The sequence below is a fragment of the Pelodiscus sinensis genome, chromosome 6 (genome assembly GCF_049634645.1).
Source record: "Pelodiscus sinensis isolate JC-2024 chromosome 6, ASM4963464v1, whole genome shotgun sequence".
Classification (NCBI taxonomy): Eukaryota; Metazoa; Chordata; order Testudines; family Trionychidae; genus Pelodiscus; species Pelodiscus sinensis.
The window spans coordinates 50,373,342-50,386,318 of NC_134716.1; the positions used below are offsets into that span (position 1 = coordinate 50,373,342).

Below are 12,977 nucleotides of genomic sequence, written 5' to 3' on the forward strand. Positions count from 1 at the left end.
CCTTCTATGGCACCTTATATTAAATATGCAATTGTTTCATTGTTGTAAGACTACCGCTAGGACAATAAAACCAGACAAAAATCATGCACTGAAATCGGATTATTCTAAATTAAAAGTAATTAATCCACTTGATAGCATGTCTATAGTAACCATTACTACCTACTTTGCCAATATAGAGTATAAAACTGTGGTAGAAAAGTCTGGTTTATGGTTTCATAAAAGAACCTTTATTTTGAAGAAAAACTAAATTGATTGATTGTTAAGTCAAAGAATCTAGGAAGCATAAAAAGTGAGGCATACCCATGTCTATGAAATATATAAAACTATTAAAAAACTCTTCCAGGCAATCAGTTGCTCAGTGTTTATTTTTAAGTCCTTTTGTGTCACAGAACACATGGAATTCATTGATGTGGGAAGGGCATTGTGTCCCCATTTCAAAACTGCTCCATTTTAATACTATCGAAAGGGCCAATTTTTAAAAGTCTGCTACAGAAAGGATCAAATTAGCTAAATTACTTGATTTCTACTTAAAGTACATAGAGTAAACAATTGGTATTCATCTGTGTAAACACTTTTTATCTCAGTAAAGCAAGTGTGCTATCCAAGATTGTTTGTAAGTTATAACAAGGGAGCCTTGTTCTGTGTTTGTAAACCAGAATGAAACTCTTTGAACTAACAAAACATACAAGTGCAGCCACACATGGGGTTAGCAATGCCATAAACCTTGATGATGTGCAGAGGGAGTCTGGATTAGTAAAACATTCCCACAGTCAGCAAGTCATATTAGTATGTCTATTCACAGTTAACATCACCCTGAAATGGGAAATTAGGGTCATCCCACTAATAATACTAGTAGAATGGAACTCAGAAGATCTAGGGTCTATTTCCTGGCTTGGACACAAACCTGTTTTATCACTCCATGGAAGTTTCTTTGCCACTCTGTGCCTCTATTTCCCCAAAGGTATAATGATATTTACGCATCTACATAAAACACTTTGTAATTCACAGGTAAAAAGTGGTATGAACTAAGCAAACTCTTATTAAAAAGAAACTCAGGACTAAAGCAGGAATATCTGACAGAAGCATTTTACAATTTAGAAATATAACAGAAACCAATTCACCCACCAAAGAAATGCAGTCAGGTCTGGGGTGAACACAGATGCTGTGGACAATAGAACTAGAAGAGCCTGTTTGTCCCTGTCCCTGTCTTCGGCTGAAGCTGCTAGCAGCGATGGCAGCTTTTGCTGCCATCAACATGAATGAGTCCAAGGCCTAGAGATGAGGCTGATATTAAGGGGAAAATTGGGTCCTGTGAAAGTTTTATGTCTCAAAGTAACTTTGATTGTGTGTCTTGGGCAAAGGAGTGGGAACTGAGCACCCATTTCTCCCCTGTTCCTACTGGAGACACTAATACTGTTGATTGCATCCAAGACCATGGAAGGAAGAGAGCCAGTCGGGGCCACTGGGGCTGTCCAACATATTCTTTTGTTAGCTACCACATAGCTGCTCTTTGCTCTTCAGCCCTGCTTTCTAATTTCTAGGCCCTGTGCTTCCCTACATATCTTTTTCTGGCAACTCTCTATGCCCCCCTATTCATTCTGCCCCATTATTTGCACCTTCCCCTCATCACCTAGTCCAGGGACAGGCAAGAAATAGTCCCTGGGCCGGATCCAGCCAGCCAAGCCTTTTGATCCGGTCTGCGTCTGCTTGTGCAGCAGGCAACAGTGCCGATAAAAGCAGCTAGCTGCTCTGTGTTGGTCTCTATGCTGTGGGGAGATGGGAGGGAAGGAGAAGCTTCAGCATGCTGCCCCACCCCACACCCAGCACAATCTCTCAGTTCCTACTGGTCAGAAACCTTCTGGACCCTGCACCCCACGTCCCTGCCCCAGGGAACAACCAAACTCTCTGTACTCTCCTCCCTCCTACCCTAGATCACAACTTCACCCCAGACCTTCCATCCCCACCTACAATCCTCCCCTAGGCCAGAATCCTCTCTTGCAGCCATACCTCCTACCAGACCCTGCACCCCAATCTTCTGCCCCAGATCACGGTTCCTTCTAAGGCGCACGCCTGTGCGGTTATGCACCAAGGATTTGCCTCCTGCCCACCTCTCAACAGAACCGCGCAGTGGTCCTGGCCCTAGTTTTAGCCCTTCCCCAGGGCTGGAGCTGGGTGGCAGTGGTGGTGACCCTGGCTGGGGCTAGAACCAAAGCAGCTGCAGGGTGGAAGGTGAAGCCAAAAAACACCGGTCATTCTTGCTGGTTGGTGGAAAGATAATTAGATTGATTACTGCCAAAATTAGTGGAAGGAAGGTAGCTGCATATAAATGGCTGTGTTTTCCACTTTAATGATAAGCGTTTTCTTTCTCCAGATAAGGATTTCCCCTTTTTGTGCATGCTCTCAGAGAAGAGAAGCTAACCATGGAGGCTATGTTTACTCTTCCCAAGTTTCTGGGTGAGCCTCAAGCCAATTTCTTTGTTTGTCAAGAAGGATGCTAGATACATAAAACCTGATCATTTCTGCTAATATTAACCCCTCGGCAGAAGCACAACATATATGTTACTGGATGCAAGAAGAACTTGTTTTGGAACTTCGCTGCAAAAATCAGGTTATGTGTTAGCCCAATAAAAATATTACTTTTAACTGGTTTCAGTAAAATTGAAGTATTTGAAGACTTCATTTTGCAATTGTACTGTCTGGACAATGGCTAGACAATTACTACAAAAAGTTTTATCTGTATTTATCTTCATAATAAAAAATAACCGGGACAAATATAATAATTAAAAAAATTGTGGACCACACCCTCATTTGCTGAAAATCAGCAAAAGTTCATTTAAGTCAATGAATACACATCTATTTATCCCAGATATGTTCAGATCTTAGCTTTTTGTATAGTGCTCAACTAAGTAATTAGAAATTGACTATTATCATCCAGATTTCAAATTACACTGTAACAACAGGAAAAAACTATGATTCTGTAATGAGTTCTAAGACAACAATAAGAACTAGGAGTGTATAGGGTGTAGAAGGTGTTAGACAAATAAAGTACACTGGTATTTAGAGTCAGCCATAATAATAAGGATGCATGGTGAAAGTTCTGATTTAACAGCTCTTTTTATTCTTTGTGACCGGGAAAGGGCTGTTTTAGTACTCTTTCTTCCATAACATTATTTATACATATATGAATATGACATTTGTTAGTAATTGGTGGGTGCAACGGTGGCACACATCTGAACAAGCGCACACAACCTCAATATTGGTGCAAAAGACAAAACTCACTCCGCTCATGGATGGAAAACCTTAGAGGGAACACTGCTCCAGATCAATTGGATTCTGAACTGCTGGGATAATTCTAAAGAGATTTTTTACAAGCCAGCAAATATAACATCACTGATAAGATGCTGACCTATGAACACTGAAAATTATTGATATACAGGCAGTCCTCGGGTTACGCGGATCCGACTTACATTGGATCCGTACTTACAAATGGGGTTTTTCTCGCCCCGGAGGACGTGGGCGGCGGGACCGCCCAGATGCGCCGTGGTCCCGCCGCCCATGTCCTCTGGGATGAGAAAAGCTGCTCCACATCTCCCTGGTCTGCTGGGGGGAGGGGCCCCAGCAGACCAGGGAGATGCAGAGCAAAGCCGCTGAGGACCCGGGCGGCAGGACCGCGGCACATCTCGGTCCCGCTGCCCGCGTCTCCCTGGTCTGCTGGGTGGGGGGGGGGGGGCGCGCAGCTCGTGCACCCTCTCCCCCCCCCCCCCAGCAGACCAGGCTTTTCTCGCGGACGCCTGGGGCAGAGCAGCTGGGGTGCTGCCGGTTGGTTCCACAGCGCCGCTCCTCGGTCAGTTTCAGCAGCGCCTGACTTGGGGACGCCTGGGGCAGAGCAGCTGGGGTGCTGCTGGGTTGGTCCAGTAGCGCCGCTCCTCGGCGCTACTGGACCAACCCAGCAGCACCCCAGCTGCTCTGCCCCAGGCATCCTAATTCAGCCGCTGCTGAAACTGACCGAGGAGCGGCGCTGCGGGACCAACCGGCAGCGCCCCAGCTGTACTGTCCCAGGCATCCAGATTCAGCCGCTGTTGAAACTGATCAGCGGCTGAATCCAGGAAGCCCAGGGCAGAGAAACTCTGCCTCGGGCTTCCTGTAGTCAGCCGCTGGTCAGTTTCAGCAGCGGCTGAATCTGGACGCCAGTTCCAACTTACGTACAAATTGAACTTTAGAACAATCCTACAGTCCCTATCTTGTACGTAACCCGGGGACTGTCTGTATATAGGATTCTTTAATGATTCAATAACTTTCTTTTCTGTTATTAATAAATCTTTAGTTACGTTACTAAGGACTGGCAGTGTGATATTTTGGTAAGATCTGAAATCTCTATGACCCATTGATCTTTATGTGACTGATCCTTTGGGATCGGTAGAACTTTATGGTGAACAGAGTTTTCAGTAACACACCACTATATTAGATCATTTTGTCTAGATGGGAACCAAGGGTGGGAACGCCTAAAGGGGTTGTACCAGGCTTCTTGTTAACCAGTTAACCAGTGAAGGCCTTTAGTTACTGGCTCAGTGAATCTAATTATAGAATAAAACACCAGAGTTGGGGATTGTCTCCTGTATTTCTTGCAGTCTGCCCTAATGTGAGCAGAGAAACCTCACACCAATGAGAAATGGGGTTAAAGAGAGCCCATGGTCACTGGTAGTCCTGTTCTACTGTATCTATAGCCACTGCCAGTCCTGGAGGGAAAAGAGAAGGAGAAAACGCACTCCGTTTAGGCCTGGTAGACTGGACTGGAAGATAATCTGACTCAACATGAAGTCATTTTAAAAACTGAAAAAAAATTCTACTAGAGAAGGAAAATGGATACAAAGTAAGGGGAAAAGAGTAAAAATAGAATCAAATGATCATAATAATGACATCGGCAAAAAATGCAAATCTGAGGAAGGAAAAACTAATGTTGTATTGTAAAATCCCTAGCCAAAGAGATAAGATTAGGTGACATTAGCCCTGTAGAAGTAGCTGACTGAATTTAAAAAAATAGCATTAAGGGATATAGTAAGAACCAGAAAGCTGGGAGACAGGAATTTTTTAGTTCAATGTGAGGACAAATACCAAGCTGATCAGCTTCTAAAAGCTAAAAAGTCTCAGAGGGCTGTCCATGTTAGTTTGTAACTTTAAAAACAATAAGTATTCCTGTGGCACTTTAGAAAATAACAAAAATATATAGTATCATAAGCCATCTGATGAAGTGGGTCTTACCCATAAAAGCTTATGATTCTACATATTTTTGTTAGACTGAGGACACGTCTACACAGCAGAGCAAAAGCCAAAAGAAGCTACACAACCTGAGCTACATCAATTGCATAGCTTAAGTCAAAATAGCTTATTTCAGTTTTTGGTGCTGTCTACACAGCAGGAAGTCTGAATTAGAGCACTCTTCCTCCAACTTCCCTCACTACTTCTACAATCAGGGTTACAGGAGGTAGGCAGATCCTTGATGCATGCCCACACAGGCATACACCTTAGAGGGAACCGTGATCTGGAGCAGAGGATTGGGGTGCAAGATCTGGTAGGAGGTATGGGTACAAAGGTATGTCTACACTGCCACCCTAGTTTGAACTAGGGTGGCTAATGTAGGCATTTGAACTTGCAAATGAAGCTGGGATTTAAATATCCTGGACTTCATTTGCATGTTCCCGAGCAGGGGCCATTTTTAAATGCCCGTAGTTCGAACTACCTGCCCGTGGCTACACGCGGCATGGACTAGGTAGTTCAAATTAAAGCTCCTAATTCGAACAACTGTTAAACCTCCTTGCAGGAGGAATAACAGTAGTTCGATTTAGGAGCTTTAATTCGAACTATCATGTCCGTGCCGCATGTAGCTGCGAGCAGGTAGTTCGAACTACGGGCATTTAAAAATGGCGCCCGCCTAGGAACATGCAAATGAAGTCCAGGATATTTAAATCTCGGGCTTCATTTGCAAGTTCGAATGCCTACATTAGCCACCCTAGTTCGAACTAGGGTGGCAGTGTAGACATAACCCAAAAGAGGATTCTGGTCTACGGGAGGAGTGCAGGTTGGGATAGAAGGTCTGGGGGTGAGTTGTGATCTAGTCCTCCAGCTCAACATTATTTCAACGTTATGTAAATAATTGCTTGTACTGTAGATGCGGACATTGTTATTTCAGAAGAACGCCAGTTATTCCAAAATAACACTGCTGTGTAGACATAGCCTAAGGTGCCACAGGACTACTCATTGTTTCCAAAAGCTTAGGAAAGCTAAAATAAGTTGACAGCTAAATATCTGACTGAAATGCACACAGCTTGACAGAGAATTTCAGTGGCAATGTAACAAAGTAGCCAAACATTGGATACTTAACTACCTCAAAACGAGAAACTCATTTCTATGGTGTAATAAGAAGTGAAATGTAACAGTTAAAGAAAGGGAAAAAGCCTATAAATAGCTAAACAGTACAATGAATAGTGAAGATGTAATAAGAGAAGTAAGATTGTAGCCAAAAAAACAAAACAAAACCATAATATAAAGAATTAGAGAATTGGAGGAAGTACTGCAAGTGGATAATTAAATGCACTGTCATCAAAAATATACAGGCAAATTTGAAAAACAAATTTTATTGAAATTTAAGAGCAACTGCATCCAAAGTCTCATTGAGTTTGGCAAATAGTTAACAGTTCTATTAATGAGGAAGCAGAAGTTTTTGACATTAAAGGTGAAATTTTCCATTGGATTAAAAAATAATTCAATGATGAGAAGAGATTTTATGTAGTTAAAGTAACAATGATGGTACTATACTGAATTAATGGTGTAGTATTCAGAAACTTTTAAAAGCTATTGATAGGTGTAAAAAAATCATCCTGAGGTAAAGATAATATATGTAGCATAATATTTAAACATTGGCCTAAAAGAAGTTTGAGAGGCCTCTTGGAATGATATAACGTTATAGAGAGGAGGAGTGATATAATTAGGATGCAAAGATGCAGTAATAACTCTTAATACAAAAGCCAGCCATACTGTTGACAAAATTGGATGCCTGTAAACCAATTGGCCTTATGTCCTGAGTAAAATTACAGAGAAAACATTGAAAAGTGTTAAATATGTATGTCAAATACATTCAGCTGTGCCAAAAACAAAAACAAAAAACAATAACCCAGGAAGAGTAGAGATGACAGATCCACTAATTCTCAGTTTTAGCATACAATATAAAAGCATATCATGACAGTCAAACTAGTAGCAATTATCCTAGAATTAAATTAGATCTGGGTACATCTGGCGCTAGTACAGACATGGAGCATTAGCTTGGATTCTAATGCCTACTGGAATAACAGGAACTGAAACGGAAAACAAACCAACTAAACATTAGTGATGTCAGCAGATAACCAGTTAACTGGCAAGCGGGTGATCCTTACCAGTTACCCAGCAGCCTAGCTGAGCTGAAGTAGGCCTCCCACCCCACAGTGGTGCAATATACTGGGCCTAGCCCAACTAGAACAGTCCCTGCCCATGGTGGAGGACTGCTCCAGCCCACTCCAGGCCCACTGCACCATGGGCAGAGGGGTACTCCAGGCTGGCCAGAGCCACGCCGTGGACAGGGGGCCACTCCAGCTCAGCTGGGTGGGCGGCATTCCAGCCCATTCATGCCCACTATACCACACAGGGGCAGGGAATCATTCCAACTCAGCCAGGGTGTAGCAGTTCCCCACCTGCCCCAATTTCCCTGTGTAAGCGGTTAACCGGTTAAACGTAACGTTTAACCAGTTAACTGATTAAATGGTATTTTACATCTCTGCTAAACATGCTGTAAGAAATGGAAGGCTTGACACAGAAATATCACTGAATAAACAGGAATTCAAAAGCCTACTGCAAAAACATTTAAAAAGAGGAATGACAACAAATTTGGATTAATAAAAGAAGGAGTTTTTTAGATTGTGCCCTACAGTTGAGGATGGAGGCACATAAGAGGGCCAAAATAGGAATAGCAAAATGCATTTGTTTAAAGCACTAACTGGACATCATGTTTTAAACAAAACTCTTTTTTTGAATAAGTAGACACAAGACTATGTGCACTCTGTAAGGTGAAACAAACTGATCACTTTTTATGGGCTTTGAAAAAGAAAAGGAAAAAGCTCTCTGATGAATTCAAAGACTTCTGATAAATTACATTATGTTGTTTAGTAAAAATATCACATGAATAGGGGTACTATTAAAAAGGCATTGTTACATTACCTGAAAGACAAAGGGCAGAGTGAAAAAATATAAACTGCTAAGTACTGAGGAATTTTTGTTGGCGGCAGCTATAGAGCATTCAGTCAAGTCTGCTTCATCATAAAAATGAGAAAGCAAAGAAAAAGGGAAAAAGTTCAGGGCTGACTGGTGAAGAGGCTGGTGGTCTCTCTACTTGAGGGGAGTTTCACCACAAACCTGACAGCCAGGACAACTGTGGGGGAACAAGTAATGCATCTCTGACTAAGAGAAACTGTTGAGGTAATTGGGAGCACCGAGCAGTGAGTGAACTTCACTATTTGACTTTAAGGACATCACAGGATTGGGCCTGTTCCTGAGCCCCAGACAGACCAGAAATAGTAGCAGAATGTTGCAAAAGGTGGACGAGGGGCACCACAAGATAGTTTGTATTATTGGGGCCATGCCCCAAATTGAAGGGATAAAGATAGGAAGGAGCCCAAGGCAGAATTCTGCTAGTGCTGGTTTCCAAAGAGCCACTGGGACCCAGTGGAAAGGGAGGGCCCTAAGGTTGCCAGGTTTGGTTGGGCATATTCCTGAAGGTTTCATCACATGACAAAATCTTGAATTAAAAATTAACTTCTTAATTCCTGAAGAGAATCCTGGAGGGCCCGTGTCCACCTACCACACCTGTTAAGATCTGAGGCTCAGAAAGATCCCTGGCCTAAGGTTAGGAATAAGGCACCTCTGCCACCCTAGCAAAGAAGCAAGGGGCTGGAAGTCAGGTGCACTAACCACTAGGCTCCCTGGCCATCCAAGCACACTATCATAGGGAAATAGTAGTATGTTTAATGTTTATATTAGACTTCAACCTGACCAACTAGCACATACTAAAATATACTTTGCCTTATCTCCACCGGTTTTAGAAAATATACGCTAGAATGTGCTAGCTAACCCCTTTAAAAACATTTTTCTTATTCTAGCCAAGACAAACCTCAAGTGTTATTCTCCATTTAAGAGGAAATGGAAGTACAGGGGAGTTAAGGTCCATATTTTCAAAGGTATTTCAGTTCTGAGCAATCAAGATAGGTGCCTAGTGAGATTTTCAGAGATGCCCAAGCACTTAAGTCCTACTGAAATCAATTTGCTATCCATAAAAATGTCCAATTCCACTTTGAATCTAGCTAAGTTCTTTGCCTCAGGGACTTCACATGGCAATGAATTCCAGTCTGTCTATATGTGGAGTGGGAAAAAAATCCTTTTATTGGTTTTGCATTTGCCATTTCTTAAATTAATTGTATTATGAAACAGGAAGAACAGAGGCTCCCAACCAATCTGCTATATATTATTCATCATTATATGTACTGTTCTCCCTGGCGTCCAAGGATAGGACAAGAAGCAATGAGCTTAAACTGCAGCAAGGGAGGTTTAGGCTGGACATTAGGAAAAAATTCGTAACTGTCAGGGTGGTTAAACACTGGCATAAGTTGCCAAGGCAGGTTGTGGAATCTCCATCTCTGGAGATATTTAAGAGCAGGTTAGACAGACATCTATCAGGGATGGTCTAGACAGTACTGGGTCCTGCCGTGAGGGTGCGGGACTGGACTCAATGACCTCTCCAGATCCCTTACAGTTCTAGTGTTCTATGATTCTATGATTGTGTCTCCACACCTTTCTAAGATAAACAATTATAAACTTTTCCGTGTCTCGTAATGAGAGTTTTTCCAACTCCCCCCCATTATCTGTCACCATTCACTGAACCCCTGTTATTCTGCAATATTTCTCTTCAAATGAGGCAGCACCATTGATTTATATCATGGCATTATGACATTTTCTGCTTTATTTTCTATCCTATTCCTAATATAATGTAACACTTTGTTTGCTTTTTGCTGGGTTTTTTTTTTGGCTGCAAATGCACATTGCGCAAGTCTTTATTGAGCAGTTCACAATGATACCCAGTTCCCTTGTCACACCCCAATGGCTCCCTCCCTCAAGGGGTCCCCCTGGGGAGGCAGGTCAGCATTGTATATTGCTAACGCTGTTGCAAGCATCGCAGGACATTTTGGGAAGGGTCAAAGGTGTGAGTGTGGAATTAATGAAGGATTCCTTTGCAGGTCACAAGAGGCCGGGGGGGAGGGGAAAGATGAAGAGAGCAGAAAATGGGTAAACTCCACTCCTGCTATGCCCGAAGATAAGACGCTGGCTCTAGCCAGCTCAAGGCCACAGCACACATCTGACTCTCGGCTGCCGGCCAAGAAAGAGGGGGGCCTGGAATCCACCAACCAGCCATGAAAAAGACAAATTCAACTGAACAGACCTGCAGAGCCAGCCCATAACACACAAGGCAGGTGAAGGCCAGCACGGAGAAAAATAAAGAGAACAATAGAGTCTAGCTGGTGTGTTTTGGGAAAGTCAAGGAAACCACAGAAAGCCGGTTTGGACTGGCACAAAGCGCACCAGGAACAGAGGTCGCAGAATGGAACACCTCCAAAGGAGCCCAGGACTTAAAACCCTCCTGAGAGCTGGAGCAATTCAGAGAGATCACAGTGGACTCTGGACGACCTGTGTGCACAGGACCAAACTCCCATCCACCCTTCCCCCTCTTCTTCTTACTGTTACACCCAGGTCTGGCCAGCCTTGGGTAGTGTGTGTGTGAGTATGAAAGTGGGTTAGGGCTCAGGGCACTAACGCTTTCTTCCTTCCTCTGAGTGACTTGGGAAGCACCCATCACTCTCTGCTGTTATTTTATTATTTTATCAACAAAGCTTTAAAATTTAGGCACTTGGTGTATTCCGTCATCTCCTCCCTTAACAATCCTGTGGCTTCAGCCTGATCACCTGATGCCTCAGGGTATGTCTACACTTGCCCCCTAGTTCGGACTAGGGAGGCAAATGAAGTATACCGAAGTTGCTAATGAAGCATGGGATTTAAATATCCCATGCTTGATTAGCATATTCGCTGCCGGTCGCCATTTTAAAATGCCAGTAGCTCGAATTAATTCACCGCGTGTAGATGCGGTACTCCTCACGCTGAGGAGTAACAGTTAATTCGAGGGAAGGGTTTTGGATCGGACTACCGCGTCTACACGCGGCGAGTTAATTCAGGCTACCGGCATTTTAAAATGGTGACTGGCCATGAATATGCTAATCAAAGCGTGGGATATTTAAATCCCATGCTTCATTAGCAACTTCGGTATGCTTCATTTGCCTCCCTAGTCCAAACTAGGGGGCAAGTGTAGACATACCCTGAGGCACATTGGTATCAGAAATCTGTCACACCCTCTCCTGAATTTATATGATATAATTATATTAATTTTATATTTAGTAAATTTAGCACCTTGGACTGTGTATGAATAGTTTACTTTTCTCCTCCAAAATACTTAACTTTGTACTTATTGACACTGAAGTTCTCCACAGTCCTCTCTTTTGTCTTGATTAACCTAAATAATTTTTTCATAACTTCCAAATTTTTCTATCTCACTGTTCAACCTTTTCCAGGTCAATAATATATTTATTAAACAACCAGACCCAAACCTTGAGGTACTCCTCAAAAGATATATATTTTTTTCTATTGTGAATTGACAGTTTTATCCAACTCTATTCTGAAAAATCTAAATAATGCCAATTGGTTATTTAAATATTTTAAAAACGCTAGTATAGTACCAAAAAAAACAACAACAAAAATCGCACACTGGTTAGATTTTATCATTCCAGGTGTTTAATTTTTAATGATCACTTTGACCAATTTTCCAGATTCAAGATGTAAAAAGTACTGCTCTGTTATTTAGCTCCCCCCTAAGTACATGTATTACCCTCCAAGTCTCTGGAACAGTAGCTGTTTTAAATGAGAGATTGCATATTTTTGTTAGCCACTTAGTCACTTCATACTGAAACTCCTTCAAAACTCCTGGATATATAACGTCTGGGCTTGTTGACAAACTGTTTTTTATATCATCAGTTTGTTCCAACCCCTCTTCTTCTCACAACTTGATCTCTAAAAATACCTTATTTTAATTACCATAAAAGAGCAGAAGAGAAGTCTGTAGTCACATTTCTTTTCAAAGCTAATGCTAGAGCCAAATTGTGTCACTTCACAAGACAACTGAACTCCTCTAGCTCTGCAGTCCTGCCACCAAGATGTGGCTATTTTTAAGAGACTGTTTTAGAAAATGTTACCTTGTGATGAGTATAGCTGCATCTACTGATGACATGTCTTCTCCCCAGCTTGTTGACATTTCTAAATGTATATCATTCTTCTTGCCAAACTCCTCATGTTGCCACTTACAGAAACTCTCCAGCATTTTTTCCCCATGGTGTCCAATATACATATCTGCCTGAAAATGGAAATGCTTGTTTTATGATATGAAAACATAAACCACAATATATAATTTTCTCATCTTAATTAACAGTATGCAAGTTATGAGATAACAAAGCTGAGCACAATTTTTACCCAAGTATCAGAATTTCCTATGAATGCCTCACCCCACAGTTGGGATTGCCAGGTGACTGGTTTTCAGCTGGAATGTCTGGTCAAAAAGAGACCCTGCTGGCTCCAATCAGCACTGCTGAATGGATTATTCAAAGTCTATAGTGAGATGTCCCTATGACTCCTAGGCACTACTCCTGCCTCAGGCACCAGCTCCACAGCTCCCATTGGCTTGGAATCACAGCCAATGGGAGCTGCAGGGAAGGGGAGAAGCAGTGTGCACCATGCAGAGTCACTGCCTTGCCATGCCTTTATCTAGAGCCAAAAGACATGTCACCAGGGAGCTCTCCTCT

General features: G+C 42.4%; 1 protein-coding gene across 1 annotated transcript in view; it reads right to left on the reverse strand.

Annotated features, from left to right (window-relative positions):
• The window catches only part of ADAMTS19 (ADAM metallopeptidase with thrombospondin type 1 motif 19), a 221,669-nt gene that overhangs the window by 147,911 nt on the left and 60,781 nt on the right, over positions 1 to 12,977 (reverse strand). The window contains exon 6 of the mRNA XM_014577964.2: positions 12,375 to 12,532. Within this exon, the coding sequence (XP_014433450.2) occupies positions 12,375 to 12,532 (158 nt within the window). The remainder of the gene's footprint in view (positions 1 to 12,374; positions 12,533 to 12,977) is intronic.